General features: G+C 39.6%; 1 protein-coding gene across 7 annotated transcripts in view; it reads left to right on the top strand.

Moving 5' to 3' along the window:
• LOC137848510 (leukemia inhibitory factor receptor-like) overlaps positions 1-19206 on the top strand; it is a 55734-nt gene that overhangs the window by 29524 nt on the left and 7004 nt on the right. For all 7 annotated transcript variants that reach the window (XR_011091400.1, XM_068667646.1, XM_068667650.1 and 4 more), the window contains 12 exons: positions 2223-2352; positions 4210-4373; positions 5578-5723; positions 8580-8745; positions 8892-8962; positions 9389-9602; positions 12417-12596; positions 14209-14310; positions 15889-16056; positions 16692-16853; positions 17901-17994; positions 18551-18629. Coding sequence is in view for 6 of the 7 variants with exons in the window: in XM_068667646.1 (XP_068523747.1) it covers positions 2223-2352; positions 4210-4373; positions 5578-5723; positions 8580-8745; positions 8892-8962; positions 9389-9602; positions 12417-12596; positions 14209-14310; positions 15889-16056; positions 16692-16853; positions 17901-17994; positions 18551-18629 (1676 nt within the window). In the remaining variant the exon portion in view is untranslated. The remainder of the gene's footprint in view (positions 1-2222; positions 2353-4209; positions 4374-5577; positions 5724-8579; positions 8746-8891; positions 8963-9388; positions 9603-12416; positions 12597-14208; positions 14311-15888; positions 16057-16691; positions 16854-17900; positions 17995-18550; positions 18630-19206) is intronic.

Raw genomic sequence — 19206 nt, 5'->3', positions numbered from 1 at the left:
TTTGGACGCACTCTTAACAGTTTTATGTCCTTCCTATACTGTGGTACCCAAGGATGCACACGGTGCTGGAAATGAAGCCACACCAGGGAAGAGCAGAGCAGGACAATCCCTTCCCTCAACCAGCTAGCAATGCTGTGCCTGATGCAGTTGGCCCTCCTGGCTTCCAGGGCACACTGCTGGCTCACATCTAACTTCCCATCAACCAGAACTCCCAGCTCCCTTTCTGTGGTGCTGCTCTCCAGCCTCTCATCCCTCAGTCTGTATGTGCAGCCAGGGTTGACCCATCAAACTTGTTTGTGGAAACTCCATCACATGGAGGTGACAAGGGCTGAGAGAATGAGGGGAAGGAGTATTCATGCAACTACATGTGAGATTCTCCTAGAAGTTGGCGTAGTGTCAGCTTTCCTTCTTGATATCCCTTCCTAATGCACTTCACCATTATCTGAAATACTCAGTAGTTTATTAACAGTTGAAGATTTGTACTCAGTTTTTATCACTTTCAATTTACATCAATTTCAGTTTGGTCCTTAACAAAGTAAGAGGAAAAGCAAGAATAGTAAGTGAAAAAAAATACTTACCAACCAGTCAAATGAAAGTAATAAAACAGACTTGAAGCACTAACAGATGCTCGTCCAGGCAGTAGCTTCTTGGGAACTAACGATAGTGAAGGAATGCAGCTGACAATTCATCTTCCTTGGATAATCTTTTAAATATTCTTTTAAAAGTTTCTTTAAAGATACTGAATCATTGTGCATCTTCTCTGTGTAGCCTTACCAGCCTCAGAAATCTCTTCCAGATTCAGCTACCTCTTGAAACAAACTTTTGAAAGTACATGGTTCTTCTTTCCTAGAATTGGTCACTTCAGCATTTTGTGTGTTTTCCCCATAGTGGTTACAAGAGTTGTCATCTTCCAATAGCTCCTGTTCCCCATTGCACACTTATGTTTGAACTTAGGGTCCTTGGGATTGAGGGACTCATTTTGAAAATGTGTTCCGAGTTTGGGGCTGTGCCTCCTCTCACCAGCTTTGCATATTCATTGTCTGATAGCAAATGCAAAACAGAATCCAACCTTTTATGACTTTAAAGTGAGATGCAATTTTTACATTATTTGTGCACTGTTTGCTTCTATGTAAGAACCTTCCACATATATGTCAGTGTTCCATGTATGAAGTATGTGACTATCCCTTAGGGTTTTCCCATGCAGTAGTTTTTGCATAAAAATGTAAGAGCTGGGACGTGGTGAATTCTGTTTCTTGTCACTGTTTCTGGTACTTGCCAGCGTACCTACTTAGTGGGGAGGGAGAAGACTTGTCAGGATGCTTTTGCTGATGAGACACATTTGGGGAAGAGATGGTAGAGGAAATAAATGTGTATCCAAACCACTTAGCTTAGTTCTGGCAAAGTAAGTGTTCTTTTTGTCCCTCTGCTCATATTCTGAACTACACCTGACACTGTTGCCTCTTGCGTTAGTACCCCTTTGGCAAGGCAGCTACATGGATGCTTTTCAGCTACCTCTTGAGGAAAAGTGTACAGGAGTTCAGATAAGGGCTCTGCACAGCCTCACATCAGCCTGGTTACCCCACCTATGTTAGGAGCACTGTCCATCCCAGGAGGGCAGTCTACAGTAATATGGGAGAAAAGAACAAAATAAAAAAAAAAAATAATCACTTTCAATGCAAAGGTGAAAATGAGACATTCAGGGCTTGCTTTAACTTTCAAACTCAGGGTGGAATTCATGCCAAAGGGAATATTTTCTTAACGTGACTTGGCTGAAGAATTTGAAGCACTGGCAGGGATGGCACATTAAAAAACATGATACATAACTGACAGCATTTGTAAATTGCTCAGTGGCTAAACTGACGGTCACAATTTTGGAAATGTCTTGGCAGAGTTTTAGTGAAACACTTCCAGGTCAGAGCCTAGTGCTTGTGAACATATTTGCATGTGATTTACCAGCTTACCCACCCACTTAGAAGTCTAAAGTCAAGTGTTAGTCAGTTGGGGCTGATAGTAATTATCCATTTATTTATTTATTTATTCATTTAAGAATGTTATTTATATGGTTGGAGAGAAAGTATTACTATGTGTTGTGCAGCACACAGTCTAGACCCATCAGAAAAACAGAACTACTGATGATGCTTTCAGAAAACTAATAGCCCAAAACTGTCACACTTGGTTGGGAATACATTGTCTAACTGTTTTGGTTTCCTTTTATGCTACAGATGCCCCTGATATTCCCCAAAACCTCAGCTGTGAAACATCCAACTTTGAGTTAATAAAGTGCACCTGGAAACCAGGTAGACCCAGTGGACTATACGGAAAACGAGGAACAAAGTACAGCTTATTTGAAAGGTAAAACAATTCAGCATTGTAGGAGTGGAAAGGTAGAACTTGAATATATCCATTGCTGCCTGTGACTTATTGCTCCATGTCTGCTTAAATGAGATAAAGTCTCCATTGTTTGCAGACTAACATATTTTGTGGAAGCTGGAACTGAACTCCAAAAACAAAATTGGAAAACCTTACCCTAGTTTTGTAAAATTAAAGATGGCTTTTCCCAAAGACTTTTGCCATTATGGACTCATTACAAAATAAAGGGCTTATTGTGTCAGACTGCTGCCAACATGTGAATAAAACCAATATGAGAATACAGTGAGATGGAAGGATTAATTTACTCATTTATTTATTTATATATATTTTTAAATATGTGCTGCCCGTGTCAGATCTTTCAGACATTTACTGAGTTTCTGCTATGCAGGATGATAGAAACTCACTAAGGAGCAATTGTAAGGCAAACCAGGGGGCATTTCCCAAACTCTACTAAGGAAAATAGCAATAAGCCTACTCCCATTCTTCTCCCAGCATCACAAACTGGAGTGTGTAGAGCAAGCAAAGTGTGCAATACCTGGAAGATATTGAAAAGGAAAAGTAACACCAGCAACATCCACAGAGAGGAGCAAAGGCTGATATTCTACTAGTTTGTCTTCCATGCTAGTCCATCTAAAGCCTTAAAAGTGAAAAATCATTACTTTGGAAAAAATCATTACTATTTTTGGAATCCCACTTGCAAGTGGGATTCCATGGTAGCTATGATTTTGAGGAGTTAACAAAATTCCCATGGTGAGGAGGGTTCCGCTTAATGCCAGAAGAGCAGTCAGGGAAGGGAGACAGGAGAGGCCTGAGTCACCCCAACAGATGGGAAACGGAGTCTCATGGTGGCTTTGGAAGCAAGTCAGAAGGAATGAGGAGTTATGGTCATGCACGTTGTCCAGGATGCTAGTGCTAAAAAAGTCATTGGGTAGAGTACAAAGAGGTGGGTGAAACAGAGCAGATATTCAATGGAAAGGAGCGCTAGTCACTGGCTTCCCATATTTAGCTCATTAGTGAGGATGTAGTCCCAGCTTGTTTTGCACAGTCCAAAGCTGTGATGAAATGAATATGATGCATTTAAGGATAAATATTCTCATCCTTGTCATCAGCCCACACTGAGCTATTGAAATGGAGAATGTGGCGTGGAGAAAGCTCAAAGCTCAGCTAAAACACACACCAATAGAAAAGTCCAAAGGAGGAAATTAAACTTGTGCAACTGAATGAGAGGTTTATGCTGATGGTAATTAAAGCAACTCCTATACATAGACATAGACACAGACGTAGACATAGACGTAGACACTCTGTTTTTTACCCGTAAAGATGTAGCTCTGGTCTTGGGTGTTACCAGACTGCCTCTCCTGCGTTTGATTTAAAAATGGCTGGGAGTTGTGGATGTAACCCAGGCAACAAATCTTACTTTACATTTGGCAGGGCCGATAGAAAGATGTAATATGTCATATCTCCTTATTTCAGAAGGCAATTAAGAACATACTTCCAATGCAAATGTATGCTGATCTGAACAAAGATACTTCAAACCAGAGTCTTAGTTGTGGCTTGTGAGGTGGTTTTACAGGACCTACCCGTTTTCCAAGCTTTTGACAAGTGAGAGGATGGAAATGTTATGATAGTGGAAGATGAGTTTCATGTGAGAACAGGGCAAGTCATGACTGATGCCACTTTCACCTGTGTTGAGGTATTAGATATGTCACTGCAATCAAATCATTCTGTAAGCCGTGTGTCAGTGAACCCATTGTTCTATAGTGTTTTCAGTCTAGACTTCTGACTGTTGCTAGAAAATACCATATTAAAAATTGTTTCCCCGCTTTTTTTGTTTTGTAGGATATCTGGAAAAAATGTTTCCTGTGAAGTAAATGAAATGAACAAAGAGCGTGTCTGTGGCTTTCCAGTACTGGGTGATCAAAAAACCTACAATTTCCTATTAGGTGTCTCCAATCCTATTGGACAAACAGAAGCATCACTTTTGGTTGATATAAGTCAGAGAGGTAAGAGTTATAAAGGGAAAGAGATATGGTTACTGCATGCTAGACATTTGTTTATTTGGGGTTTGAAAGAAATCTGACATAGTATGCTTGTGATTATTTTGCTTTGTTGTCACAAGTATTTTGCTTCCTTAGGTAATGTGAACTTAAAATAAGAAAAGAAAACTTAGGGCATGTCCTGAGGCAAGATTAGGTGTACAAGGAGATTCCAGTACTCCCCAGCAGTGCTACCAGATTGGATACAATGCTGGATGGATAAATGCTGCTAGTGATCTAATAATGAGCAACTGCTGTTTATATGTTGCTTCATATTCTATTATGCATTAATAATTAAAATTTAGGCATAAGTTTATGAACTGTGAGTGACCCTGTATTTCAGTGTCTGCTTATAAGGCCAAGTATTATGCAGGTTTACATCAAAAGCATTTGAAGCATAAAGAAGTGGATCTAAAAGAAAATAGCAGAAGCATTACCTGCTGTTGGTAATAGCCTGATCATCTGCAGTTGTGAACTTATTTCATTGCACACTCAGTGTAATCAAGGAAAGTGAGAAGATGACCACCTTTCTGGTGCTGACTCTCTTCCCCATCCTTTTCTGTCTCCACAATCACAGCTTAGTATTAAAGGCTTCACAATACTTACAGCATTCAGCCAACCTATCTGAAAAACTGAATTTGCAGTTCAAGTTTGTGTGTTTTTTATATCCTAATAACAACTACCTTGAAACTGCAATTGTAAGAGTAAATTGGCAGGTCAATTTAGCACGGAGGGAGTTTGGGACAGGGAGAATTCATCCAGGAGTCCCTCCCTGTCCTAGTCTGAAGATTTTAAGTTACAACTTGCAAAGTTCCCAAGGTTGGGTGAATTTCATGTGTCACTGTGGTCTTCCGAAATACCCCACATTTCACTGTTTTGATTAAATAAATAGAAGATGAAATGTTTTTCTGAATCTCCGTCTCCTTATCATGTATGCCCAAAACATACAGCTTAAGTAAATTTGTTTTCACATTTGGTAACTAAGAAGCATTTTAGGAATTAGGCTGCTTGCAGGTGTCTTTGAAGCCCAAGTTATTCTGGGTGCTAATCAAATAATTTATTTATTCTGATTCTCTTCAATCTTTTAAAAACATTTTTTTCTGAACTGAAATGAATGATTTTTTCTTATAATAAGTGTTTTTTTGTTGTTTGTTTTTTGTTAATTTTTAAGTTCATCCAAAAACTCCAGAAAAGTTAACTGTTTCTGGGAACAGCTCTACAAGCGTCCATCTACGTTGGTTTATAAATGGTAGTTTTGCTGAGATCAGGCTTCTGTGTCAAATTGAAATTAGCAATGGTCACTCCGAGCAAAAACTGGTAAGTGTTGTTTTTACTGATTTATTATTATTATTTTGGCTCAAATATTGATCTTTTTCAGAGCTTCGTTATGGTCATCTTATTAAATGATGAATACAGTAATGACTAAGAGCTCATCTAGTAAAATCAGAAAAAGTAGTGCTTGTCTCCATTGTTGCCTGCTTTCCTTATGTTGGTTGCTTTTAGGTAGTTTAGGGGAAGGTCAGTTTAACCATGGTATTATTTGGTATTTTGAGAAGGTGTATTCATGCCTTCATGCACAGCACTTGATGCTGACCCTTTAGACAACAATCTGCCAACTGTGCAGACTGTCCTTACCGTTGCAAACTGTATTAACATTCATTCATTCCAGGTCTTGCTGCTGCCCTGCAGACTTCCACGGTAGTTGTTTCTGATTGCCTCTAGTAACCTTTAGTTGGTTTAGTTTTTTTCCCCCCCATTTTCCTCAGAGAACATTTCATTTGCTTGCTGTCAGCACTTGGCACGTGTGTGGCTGTTATACAGAGTTGCTAAACCTGCTCATGTGTCAGTGGTGTAGAGGCAGGATAGGGAAGGATTCTCCCACTGGCATATCAGTAGGTAAATCCCTGGTGAGGATCTCTGGGTAGGAGGTGGTGGTTTTGGGTGGGGTTCGGATTCCCAGTGTTTGGGTTTCCAGCTGCTGCCCAGTGTTGGTGCTCTGTCTCACTGGCTGGAGCCCTTCATCCTTATTGCCTAACTTAGCACATGGTGATCTGTGTCGGCGGGAAAGCCTAATGGCAAAACTGCCTGTTCAGCTATCCTGAGGTTTACCCCCAAATTCTTTGTTCATGTGTTCAGATGGAGTGTCTCTGACCAGCTCAGGTAGGCGGATGCTGAATTACACCGTCTCGGTGCACAGAGCCTAAATTTATAATATGAGCACATTAACTTCAGAGGCTGCTTTTCAACAATGCTTATTCCTCTGGTCGATCTTTAGCAGAGGTATTTTCTTACCCAGTTGCACTTAGTTGCACAGCCCTGAATGAAGTCACTCAAGCCACAGAAGTGATGCAGCTAACACTGAGCATAATTGTTATATACGTTGTCTCTAAAATAATAGGGTGGTAATAAATGCGTGCTTTATAAGAGTATTTTTTAAAACGCTTTCAAAGCATTTTCAGAGTGTGGAAGCCTTAAGATTTTGTATTTGCTCTGTAATGATGTGCTAAGTAGTACCCAGAGACTAGGCACTGCAGAGAAAATCATAGATATCGGGAATTACCAGAGGAAGGAACTGGCTTTTACATGTAAATAACAAGCTCTGACAGCTCTGCTGTGTTGGATTTTGGTTTGGTGGTGAGATATCCTCATCCACAGTTGTCTGTGTTTCATTGCTCACAAGTTACTGCTTCTGAAGCAGTCAGCAGTGGAAATAATTGCTTGAGCATCACCCACCCCCAACTCAGCTTAAAATAATAATAATAATAATAATAATAATAATAATAATAATAATAATAATAATAATTAATAATAATGATAATAATAATAATAAAAAGTTTTACATAGTTCTGTTTAGTCTGAATTGCACTGCTTGAAGTCTGGGGTGCATAATTGCTTATGAGCACTGCTATGGGGTCAGTAATCTGGAGCAGTGAGTGATTATAAGGTCATCCACTACAAACTTTAAAGTTTTCTGCACCTGTATCAGAGCCCTGTGTTACAGATATTTTGAAACATGGCACACAGCTTGGTAGAAGCTTTTACAACATTGTTACATTGTCTTTGGTTGCTTAATAAAAAACTTCCAAGTGTCCTCTGTAATAAAAAAGTAGCTGTGAAATTGTTATGGGTTTTTACATGGCATTTTGAGGATGTTTTCAGAAGCTTCTCCATCCATATGAGAGATTGTTGGCTTTTTTGTATTTTTCAAGTTGTCGTTTGGCTTTAGAAATGCACAATTAGTTGCAGCTTAAAATCACTTGGAGTCCAGTTTTTGGCAGCTGTGATGCACATGTGTTATAATTAGAATCAGTAAAACATATTCCCAGGCTTAGGGGTTTTTATGTAGTCGTGAAACTGAAATGTTCTATAGACTTGCACCATTTTAAGAATAACAGGAGAGACTAGTGCTGTGGTAAGAGCTGTGAATAGAGGCCAGCTGGGTATGACTCGGATACTATGTTTTGAAGGAAGAAGCCCTGTCTAGTATGAAGGTTGCATGATAAGCTTCTTGTGCAGATGGACTGCCTTTAGCATGCATCTGTGAATACGTCTTAGGAGAAAGTCCTTTGTCCATCCAGTCTGCTGTGCACAAACACGATGTGAGTGCAGATTCTGAATACCAAAGGTGAAATCCTGGCTTGCCTCCTGAGCAAACATTTTGCTGCTTATAGAAGAGAGGGGGCCTAGACGAGGTTGGTGGGCAGCAGCAGCTTGCTCCTCTGTGCAGAGTTCATCCTGTTGAAGGCTTACACTTTTAGGGAACAGTTATAGCAGAGGAAGTGAAGTCCATGTTCTCTCTCTTTTTAACTCAGAGGTGTTACTGACTGGTATTTCATATTTCTGTGCTATATATGACTTCATTTTGACAGACAGTTGAGTGTTTTTTTCCTTTGTTTAGGGTGACTGCAAAGGAAATACTTTCATTTTTCAATAATCTCCAAGCATAGTTGGGTTCTCACACTGCTTCTCTATATGCTCTGTCTGTCTTTGGAGAGACTGCTTTCTATCAGGCAAGCAATAGCTATGTAGGGTTTGACTGCAGCTTTTTTTTTTTTTTCACACAGTCAGTATTCTTGGGGGAAAATATCACCTTTCTTTAAATGTTGACTTTCAACATAATCTACAAGGAAAAAATATATATGTAACATGTCAAATTCTGCAAATTTTTAACAGCACAATGTCTCCATGCCTGGTGGAAAATCCTCGACTTATACAGCTCAGCTGAACACATTGCACCCCTATACCAAATACTGGTTCAGGGTGCGCTGTTCAGCTGCTGATCACTTCTGGAGATGGAGTGACTGGAGCAGGATAGAGGAGCACACAACACTGGAAGCCCGTAAGTGTATTCAATTCTTTGATGATAAAGTGTGGAACTTGTGAAGCCAAGTGTTTTTAAAATTGGCTATCTAAAAAGCCAGTTTTCTGACAGATATTAAATTGTCTACTATGCAGTGTGGAAAAAAAAATGTTCTTTTTTCTTAGCTCCTGCAAGAGGACCAGATATCTGGAGAGAGAGAAGTCCTTCGGGAAAAAGTCTAAAAATCTTCTGGAAGGTAGATAGGACACTTAAAGTTTTAATATATTGTGTAATCTAACTATGAAAATCTATTTTCCTACGAATTTATAAATGAATGAAATTTATAGTCAATAAATCAGATTTTTTTAAAAACTTTTTATATAACTATCCACTGAGATAAATATTTCGCCCAAACGGGAAGTCACTGAAGTCTTATAATGTAAAGTTTGCATTGAGAAGCATTTTACTGGAACAATTAAATTTTTAATACATCCCAGTAAAAGTGAAAAACTTACAAACTTATATATTAATTTCTAAAGTTACACTTGAATAACTGTCTTTTCTGCCTGGTAGTCCAATGTATCCATCAGATACGACTGAGACATTCCATTCATATTATCCTATGGCTTCTTTTTGTTTGTTTTTCCATTTTTGTTGTAATGTGCTCTGTATCTGTTCATAGCCCTTATCCCTTTCTGAAGCCAATGGAAAAATAGTGTCTCATGAAGTTTCCTGCTACCTGCTAGAGAAACCACTGGAGTATAAAGAAGTCACAGAGCCCTCAAACAGTACTGAGATAAAACTTGGAAGAAATGACTGTGTAGTCAGTGTTGTAGCCAAAAATCATGCAGGCTCATCTCCTCCTTCAAGGATAACAACTGTAGAACTTCCAAGTGGTGAGTACTCCCAGTGGAGAGCTAAGCACCTTCAAAGTTTGGAGAATGCCTTGTTGAGTTTGATGACTGAAAATTAGATGATACTTGTTTTGTTTGTTTGTTTTGTGTTTCTTTTTCCCACTCAGTTCTGCTGGATGGGAAGAAAAAATTACTGCTTTGTTCTTAGGGTAGTGTCTCTCCAATTAATTGCCCTCCCTGCATAAAAGAAGGGTGATAGTGTGCAGCCTATGTTGCACTTTCCTGAAGACCTCCCAGGAACAACAAGAATGAAGCTTCAAAGCATTAGTGTAGTTCTCTGATATTTATGGAGCTCAATTTATTTCTGTGCATTCTTGTAGAGACACTGAAAAGTGTTACATGCCAAAGAGAATCAGAATAAGGATTTGGTGGTGTTTTGTGCCTTTTTAAGAAGGGAATTCTTGGTTCAGTGCCTCTGAGCTCTGCAGGAGAATATTAATTGGGCTGGCCAGTAAAGTGTTGGCATCCTTGTACTGGGAGCTGGGGTTTGAAAAGAAGGTAGGACTTCAGCTTCCCAATTAAAACACTGCCACTCTTGCTGCGGGCTTTTGTAAAGGAAAGTAGCTGAGCCATATAATGATTTTCTGCTCTTAACACTGATCTTGTGGAGCAGATAATATCGCATATTACCGTTGAGAGTCCATGCTTTTCTGCACGCCAGGAAGAGTGTAATCTCCCAAAGACGAAACCCCTGGCTCCTTTAGTTGGTTTGCCTGGAGGATGTATGGTACTGCTTCTTCTTCCCCACCCAGAGAGCAGATATCTCAGCCACCCTTCTTGCAACTCAGGTTCTAATAAGAAAATGCCATCTCTTGCAGGAAGAAGCATGCTTTGAATGAGATTCACATCGAGAGAAAAACTGAGTTTGTTTCTATGCAAAAGAAAATCATTGCTCTTAATGTTTTCTGTGCTTTTTCAAAACAGCAATACATAAAAATGTATTCTCAATTTGCTCCCTGGAGGGAAAAGTAACAGGAACAGATAAAAGTATAGGACAGATAAGAGAATGAAAACGCTTTTGTAACTCTCCTTGAGCAGAAAGAGAGCTAGACTTTGGGAGCTGGGGAGGTCTCTGTAATAGGTTTGTGGTGTGGGACAGCTGATGGCAGCTGGAGCTTTGCAATCATTTTATAGCTTTCTCTTGGAAGGAGCACTTGGGTTTCTGAGGTTCTCCTTGGTGTTACCCAACTTGCACTCGTTGAAGGTTTGCTCCCAAGTTGGTATAGGAATTGTCTGAGTCACTGACTGGAGTCATGAAAGATGACTCATTTACTGAACTGGATGACATTTCTACCCAAACATCTTTTCTGGCTGCTTCCTGTGTGCAGTCTGTAAGTGCTTTTAATGTCTGTAAGAGATCAGTGGCTCTGAAGCTTGAGATCTGTTGAGGTTTTGTGAAAACTGAAAACACAAACAAAGGGTACTCTGCCTTAATTAATCTATTACTGTCTCTGAAAAGTGCTGTACAGAGTTTGGGGCACATAATCTGGCTCCCCTCCTGCAGTAGTGCTGTAGTGCTGGTACTTATTTCTACTACTGTAGATTGCAGCTATAAATACCCCAAAATGAGCAGTACTGTCCTGGGTGAAGCTTAGTCTTCTGGCTCAGGAAATAATATTGAATGCGGAATATTTAAACATTTTAGAGGCTGTACTCACAGTCTGTAAGAAGTATTTCCTGTAAATAGGAAAATTAAAGCAGAAACATTAGAAATATGTTCTTTTCCAGCTTTATGGAAGTGTAATTTCATTGGATGTGTAATAATTTTTTAGGGAAAAGTATTGAAAGATTCTAGCATTGACTTTTCTTTGTTTAAGTATTTGTTTTTCTTGCCATGAGCAAATTAGAAAAGGATTTTACACTTAGCTGTCTGTTAAAATTATTTAGAATAAGGCAGTCCTTCAGCATTCACAGCTTGTCTGTGAGAGTGAAGTTTTCACAACGTTGCTTCTTAAAAATTGCCCTTCAGCCTTCCATGGTTTATAGCTTTAATGACATGAAATAATAGCCTCAGTAGGGAGCATAAATGAGAAAAACTCAAACCCTGAGACTGTTTTTGAAGATCTGTTGTGGGGCCACAGCTGTTGTGATGGCCTTTGGAAAACATCCCTTAGCTCTGCAGGGTCCTGTCTGACAGCCAGCCATGGAGGAAAGCTGAAGGAATCAGAAGTTATTCCCATATCTGATCAGTTCAAGAGCAGCCAAACCTATAATAATCAGAAACAAACAAAAAAACAAACAAAAGAACTAAAAGCAAAGCTGTTTTGTTTGTTTGTTTGTTCACCCTGGTGGTGAGACTGGTATCTCGGTAAAGCTCACCCGGGACTCAACTCTTGCTGTTGATTCCCAGTGAGTAATTGTTGTCTGTGATTGGGCGAGTGACAGCAAGACAGTCTGAGAGGAACACAAAGCAAACTGTTAGATGAAATAACAGCAGGAATTTATAGCTGCAGGCTCCTGCCAAGTTGGTGTCAAGTCAGATTTCAACCTGCCATCTGCTGTAAGTCTTTACCTTGAAAAAGTGCTTTTTTAGCCAGTCCTGAGCTGCAGTACTTCTCGTCATCATACTTAAGACTGGCTGTGGGATTGCTGCAGGCTACATCTGATTTCCAGCATTTCACAAAGCATAGCTGAGTGCACCGCTTCGAATTTCACAGTACCAGGAGTGCACTTCTTGTTCTTAGAAATGACTGCAGTTTATAAAACCTTTGTGCAGTGGCTGAAAGCCTTTCTTCCAGCTTGGACTTCAGATAAGTGTCTAGCCTCTGATGGATTTTTGTGTCGTCTTTGTCGTAGACAATGTCAAAACAGATCGGGCTGTGGCAATGGGGAATGGAATTTATATTTCTTGGAATTCTTACCCCAATATGACCTGTGGCTATATAGTAAAATGGTGTCATTCATCTGGGTCTGAACCCTGCAGTGTGGACTGGCAGAAATTTCCTTCCAATACAACAGATGCAGTGATAAAATCTGGTAAGTCAGAAATTGTTTTTTGTGAGTCTTTCTTGGTCAGAGCCTGAACAGCAAGTGAAATGATAGCAGCACCAATACTATAGATCAAAGATTGTTGCACTGCTGTGTGCTTATGTATACAAATGAAACTGTTCTTAGCGTTGCATTTTAGTTTCTTATGTAGCCGTGCCAAAACCAAATACCATCTCATCCTTTGTTTATTAACTATTTTGAAAATTACCTTTTCTAGCTACACTGAACAAATTTTTAATTCATCAGAACGCATAATGGTTAATCTAGGGAGTGGGGTTTTATTTGGATTCTAAACATAAACAGCCTTGCTCAGGATGGGGGAAAGACTAATCCGTTGTTTTTACATCAGGCAGATTTTTTTAAGTGTGACCTCCATGTGTTGGCTTGCTGTCAGCAATTGAAATTTCCTGGAACAGGGCACATTCCAGGTCTCTAGATGCTGGTGGGCAGATCAGGGAAATGAGACTCAGCTGCGGTGGGACTAGTAGGAGCAGAAGAGGAAAGAGAGGACCCAAGAAAGATGATGGATTTTTCATTGCTCCCTAAAAGGATGTATATATTTGCTTTCTAGAAGAGTTCAGCATATAAAGCCTCCATTAGAGAAATCAACTCGGAACTGTGTGCATTGGAAAGTCAGGGTGAGGGCAAATTTTGTCAAGGGGGCAATATGTTTTCCTGCTTATAATTACAATGCAGTGTCCATGTTTTTGTTTGTGCTGGCTAGAGCTTGCTTTTTCTAAGCAGACAATACCGTGTCTGTCCTAAATGCACTGCTTGACTCCTGAGCTCTTTCCTGGGATGCTTCTTGCAGTGTGGAGCTTCCAGACTGCAAGGGCAGGGCTCAAGCTGGCAGATTTGCCTCTGTGCTTGGTCCTGCTTGGAGAATCTCTCCATCTGGACCTGAACTCTTGCAAGATCCACTTGACTTCTATAGTGGTCCACAGTGGCATCTTGTTTAGAAAAAGATTGGTGGAGTTTCAGTGTGAAGGTATTGACTTGCAGAAATCACAGGGAGTGGTAAATCATATACTCAATGTATCAGACACCTATGCCCCCTTCAAAGACAAATAAAATGGAAGTTTGATGACTCTCTGGGTTTTGCGGAGACATTCCAACCTAGAATTCATTGCTGAAGTGCTTCAGTATCACTTTTGAGAGTTCTCTGTATGTTTTGTTTTTTGTTTTTTTTTTTTGTACCGTTGTTGCAGTAGGTCTATGTATTTCAAAATGCATTTTTGTTTCTGAGGAGGAGGCAGGATCTACATGGCTGCTGTGGGTGGAAAGAAAAAGGATTGTTTCTGGTAACTTCAGTTTGTGTTTCATCATGGAAAGAGTAATTTTTCCAGTTTGAGTAGCTTGTTTTGAATTCCATTTGTTTAAAACCAAAATTTCTCCAAGACCTAGATTTGCTTACTGGTCCTAAACTGCACCTGATGGCCTCTCTTTTATAAGAATTGCAAATATGGATAGTGTTTATACCTAACGCTGTAGCCTAAGACTCATTTTTTAATACATATTTATATAAGTCTGTGCCATGCGAAAGTTAAAAGCGTCACACTTTATAAGTGACATCTTCTTACTATCTGATTTTCTCTTACAGCTCTGTTTAGACCTGGAGTGAGATACAACTTTTCACTATATGGTTGCAAATCCAGTGGATATCAGTTACTGAAAAACATAACTGGGTATACGAAAGAGCTGCGTAAGTGCACTTTATTGCTCAGGATCTTTACAAAGTGAATTTAGACTGTGTCTATTTTTAGCTCAGTGTTGGCAGAAGATTGAGAGCAGAATCCCCATACAGTGCTACTGACTTCTGCTCATTCTCTATGTATAATTCTAATATAGTTCTTCAGCCACTTCAGGTCCCAGCATGAAATATCCCCCTGTCCCTCAGCTTGTATGGTGGCATAGGGTTTGCTACCACAGAGCAGAAGTTTGCTCTGTAGGTAGCAGTCTTCAGAGCTGAAGGCACAGTTACAAAGTGAACCACAGGGATGTGGTCACCTCTTCAGGAGAGGAGGCAGCTTGTGTGGATTTGTCAAGTCAAAGCATATTTGGAGTAAAAGATGTCTACAACATTTCTGTGTATAAGAACTTTATAAACCAGAACAAGACCCTAGGGTACAAACCACTCTGAGAATTGCACTTCCCGTACTGCGTTCACCGCTTTCAGCTTATTGTGGTTGTGATCCAGAGCAAGGCTTACTTACATGGAAATGCATTAGTGGCTGAATGCTTTCTGTTCCCAGGAATCTGAACTTGTCTTACTCTTTAACAGCTCCTGTGTAAAGTGTATTGTAACTATAGCACCCATCTTCCTTTGAAGTTTGATCTGTTTTCTGCTAGGACACTTTGCTTGGAAAATTTTGCTGCTGAATTAATCTGATCCCTTGGAAATATCATTGTTTATTTCATTCCTAAAGTTGAAGGTGTGAATAAGATGATTTTACCAGAAACTCAGCCTTCACCCATTTGCATCTCTGTAAAAATAATGTACAGTCTCCCAGAAGAATTTTCAGTGTGCATTCTCAACAGACTTGGAAGCTTTCAAGAAAAAAAAATAAAGGCTTTTGTGGGAATAAGAATACACTGGACACATGGAGGAAATTTATTAGAAACTGAGAAATATGTTCACTTTGCACTAGAGTGTAGATTTATTCTAAAACATCAGATTTGCCTTTGGTCAAATAACCATCGAGACAAAATAGATACATTCAAAAACATGAGTTCAGCACCAGCAGTAACATCGGATTAAGTCCTGTTATGTGACCTTACACAACACCTGCTGTAACACTTTCTGTGGGGTCCAGGAATTGCAGTAAGGACTTAAAATACCCATTAAGCCTAGTTCTTTTAAGCAGAGATAGATTTCCATGGTAGCAATGTGAAGTTTGGAAGACAAGCTATGTGATCACAAAGTTAAAGCCTTTAAAAGCTAGGCAATTTATAACTTCTGAATGTTTATGCAATCTTCTGGCGTTAGTTGCAGGAAGAATGTGTATGGGTCTGTAGCAAGGCAGCCCAAGAAGAGATTTTTCTTTCAGCTGCTGTTAGTAGATAATATTGCAGTAATTAATAACAAGGAGAGCAATAAACTTATATCTTTGTAGTGTCACCTGCTCAGTGTTTTTGATATTCTTGAGAGTGAGGGAAAGATATTCAAGAAAAAGCTGAACATGCCAGGCCTCAGATAAAACTGATGCAACACTTACCCAGATTCTGCATTTAGTACTAGGGTTTATCTTACTAGCTTTCTCCTTCATAATTCTCCTTACAGCTCCAAAACGTGCACCAAATTTTACTGTAGAAGAAACTTCTTCAGATTCAATATTGGTAAAATGGGAAGACATGCCTATTGAGGATTGTCAGGGGTTTTTAGAAGGATATCGTCTTTCCTTTGCAAAAGGTGAAAAAGATGCATTGAAGCCTAGACTTTTGGAATCAGGTAAATGAAATCTATAGATGGTAACTTCCTTGCTTAAGCTTTTTTCTTCTTCTTTTTCTCAATACTTGAATTTCACTTTTTAAAAAAATATTTTTATCATAATTCATTTGCATTAGTCACTGGTATAATTGGTCCCTGATATGTGACAAAGGCATTTGAAATAATCAACTCCTTGTGTGGGTAGCACAGTTGTTTTTTAATATAAGGCAAAAATTGGAGAAAAACATGGTTCACTGAGGCTGTGGAGCTGTGTAGTGACTAAGTGGCAGTGTGACACACTGCCCTATGTAGACATGCCCCGGATGGACGACATACGAGGGAGGTTACATGGCTATGTCTAATAGGTTATATTCTTCCAGTGCCCATCTTGTGAGCACACTCTGTACAGATCTGAAACATAACTCACATTAGTAAAAGAGGACAAGCATGAGAGTAAAAAATTCAACACAGGCCTGTGCTGTTTGCTGCTGTGCAAGCAAGCAGCATGACCAGGATTCTCTGTTTCAGTTTGCCGTTACACAGAGAGTTCTCCAGATTTAGTAAGCTGACTTCAAGAATGTCTTGCTAATGCTGAGGCTGTCCCCCTGAATCCTTTCTTACAAGGTATGCTTTTCTTTCTTCTTCTAAACAAACAGGGAATCCAGAACTTAAAGTTAAGAATATCACTGACCTAACAAAAAAGTCTTTGAAAATACTTGATCTTCAAGGGAAAACAAGTTACCAACTGGATCTACAAGCCTACACAGCTGGTGGATTGAGCCCTCCTAACAGCCTCTATGTGGTGACAAAGGAAGACTGTAAGTTGAATATCCCTGATCATTAATGTTCTTTAGCATAGGGGCTGTTCAGTGTATATAAAGCTGAGTTTGTTTGTTTTCTGGTCCCTTTATGTACACTGGGCCTGCAGCCTATTTTTTTTATTTTTTTTTTAATTTATTTAGTTGCTTGTTTTTAAACACAAAAATGTTACAGTTCAGAGTGAGGAAAAACTAATTTCCTATTACAGCTATCTTATGTTTTTTGGTAATCTCCTCAAGAAAAATAACTTCTAAACTACTACTATATGGTAGAGCCTGAATTTACTCTTCTCGAGCATCTAGTTGTTCTTGTCAAGTTTCCCATGATGAATATCTGCTAATACGTGATGGGAAGAAAGACATTATGGAAATATTTACCAGTTTCAGAATTATAAACAGATGCCTCTCTGCTTTGAATTCAGCTTTATCAATCCCCTGACAGAAACAAACCCAGAAAGACAGTTACAAAAAGATGTTGACTTTGGGGAACAAGAATTTAAAAAAGTATTCCATGTGGAAGAAAGGACTAAACACTGGGGTGCAACTAAAATACACAAAAAAGTCAAACATGAAAGCACTTAACATCCATGAAGAAAGACAGTGGGAATGTATCAGAGAGCAACCCTGGGGATTAGAAGCACTGTAAACCATTTAAAAGGCAGCACAACTTGTGCAGTGCAGTACAGTTGGCCTGTAAGAGCCATTACCAGAGATTTGGTCAGCTCCGGCAACCTGAAAGTGCAATGCCAGTGCCTACTGAGAACAGTGGCAATCAGTGGCAATGGAAGCCTTTCACAATTAAGCAATCAGAAGGAGTTATCTGCTGATGCTGAAGTAGCTATGACTGAGTCAGCTCTATTTACAGATGGATTTTTGCCTTTCCAGCAAAGGTGAAGTTTATGGAATAGGTCACTGCTCACAGGCACTGTTGGCTGTTTCTGCTTAGATTAAATGGTCTGTACTCTGTGGGGCTGTTAGAAAAGGCATAAACCTTGCTGGCAACTTTGGATAATATCTTTAATGTCTTTTTCTTTTTCTGTCCCCCAGCTGTAGGACTAATCATTGCAATTCTCATCCCTGTGGCAGTGGTTGTTCTGCTTGGAGTGGTGGCGAGCATCTTTTGCTATAGAAAGAGGGAATGGTAAATGCCTGCATTCAGTTCTGATCTTCTGGTTGTGTTTGCTTCAGTGCTAGATTTTTCCATTATTTGTGTTAATCTTTGTTTTCTGTAAATACCCAAAGATGTCAGTGGGCTTTTACAGACCTTTGCATAAAAGGGGATGGTAAAAACACCTCATAAAAGGTGAGGAAGAAATTGAAATTAAGTTGGAGATAAGGGAGAGTTAGGAATACAAAAAGGTTTTACAGGGGCCTGTCTCCCAGTGAGTACTGTTTATAAATAGTTCCAAAATGGAAATAAGCTGGCAACATATTGTAATTTGTGAGCTACCCACAAACACTCAGGTAGACATCCCATCTTCAGTTTCTCGTAAACATGGCATATCAGGTTCCCTAGTTAAAAAAAAATGGTTTGCTGTTCTTTCCATTAAATACTCAGTGAAAGTATAACACACTAAATTTTTATGCCAGATGTCTTCAGTATTCTGAATTAAAGGGAAATGTCCTGACCCTGTCAGTGTATTGGCAATCTGTTTCAGGGCTTAGTAACTTAAAAGTTCTTTCTTTCCTCCTTAAAGGATTAAAGAAACATTTTATCCAGAGATCCCGAATCCTGAGAACAGTAAGGCACTGCAGTTTCAGAAGAACATCTGTGAGGTAAACCTGATTTTAAATCTAGCATTTTAAACTTCTAAGAGGTATTGTGAGTAAAGAAGACTTTAGCAAGTTTTGAGTCTTCTGCTCCTGTTGTAAAACAACTCTGTGGCAGAGGAGAGCAGGGCAAGACACTGCGTGACTTCTGTATGTATTGCAATGTATTCCTGTCTTGCCACACTAATGGGAAGTCTCAGTAGATGGGTACATTACTCCCCGTTAGTTGTTAGGAGTTGTCACAGTGTTAGGAGAAGTGGAAAGTCTATGTGCCACATCTCCAACTTTCTGGTAGGCACCATAGTTGGAACTGAGTGTAACATTTAAAGAACCTTTTTCTTCATGGTGAGGGTGACGGAGCACTGGGACAGACTGCCCAGGGAGGTTGTGGAGTCTCCTTCTCTGGAGATATTCAAGGCCCATGTGGGTGCCTACCTGGGCAGCCTGCTCTAAGGAACCTGCTTTGGCAGGGGGGTTGGACCCAATGGCCTCTGGAGGTCCCTTCCAACCCTTTCTGTTCTGTGATTCTGTGAACCTTCCGGAATGGATTATACATAGCTGAGATTTGGGGAAATGGTTCTCA

The sequence above is a fragment of the Anas acuta genome, chromosome Z (genome assembly GCF_963932015.1).
Source record: "Anas acuta chromosome Z, bAnaAcu1.1, whole genome shotgun sequence".
In the NCBI taxonomy this organism is placed as follows: domain Eukaryota; kingdom Metazoa; phylum Chordata; class Aves; order Anseriformes; family Anatidae; genus Anas; species Anas acuta.
Note: the sequence above shows the minus strand (reverse complement) of the source record. Positions and strands in the feature narration are given on the sequence as shown.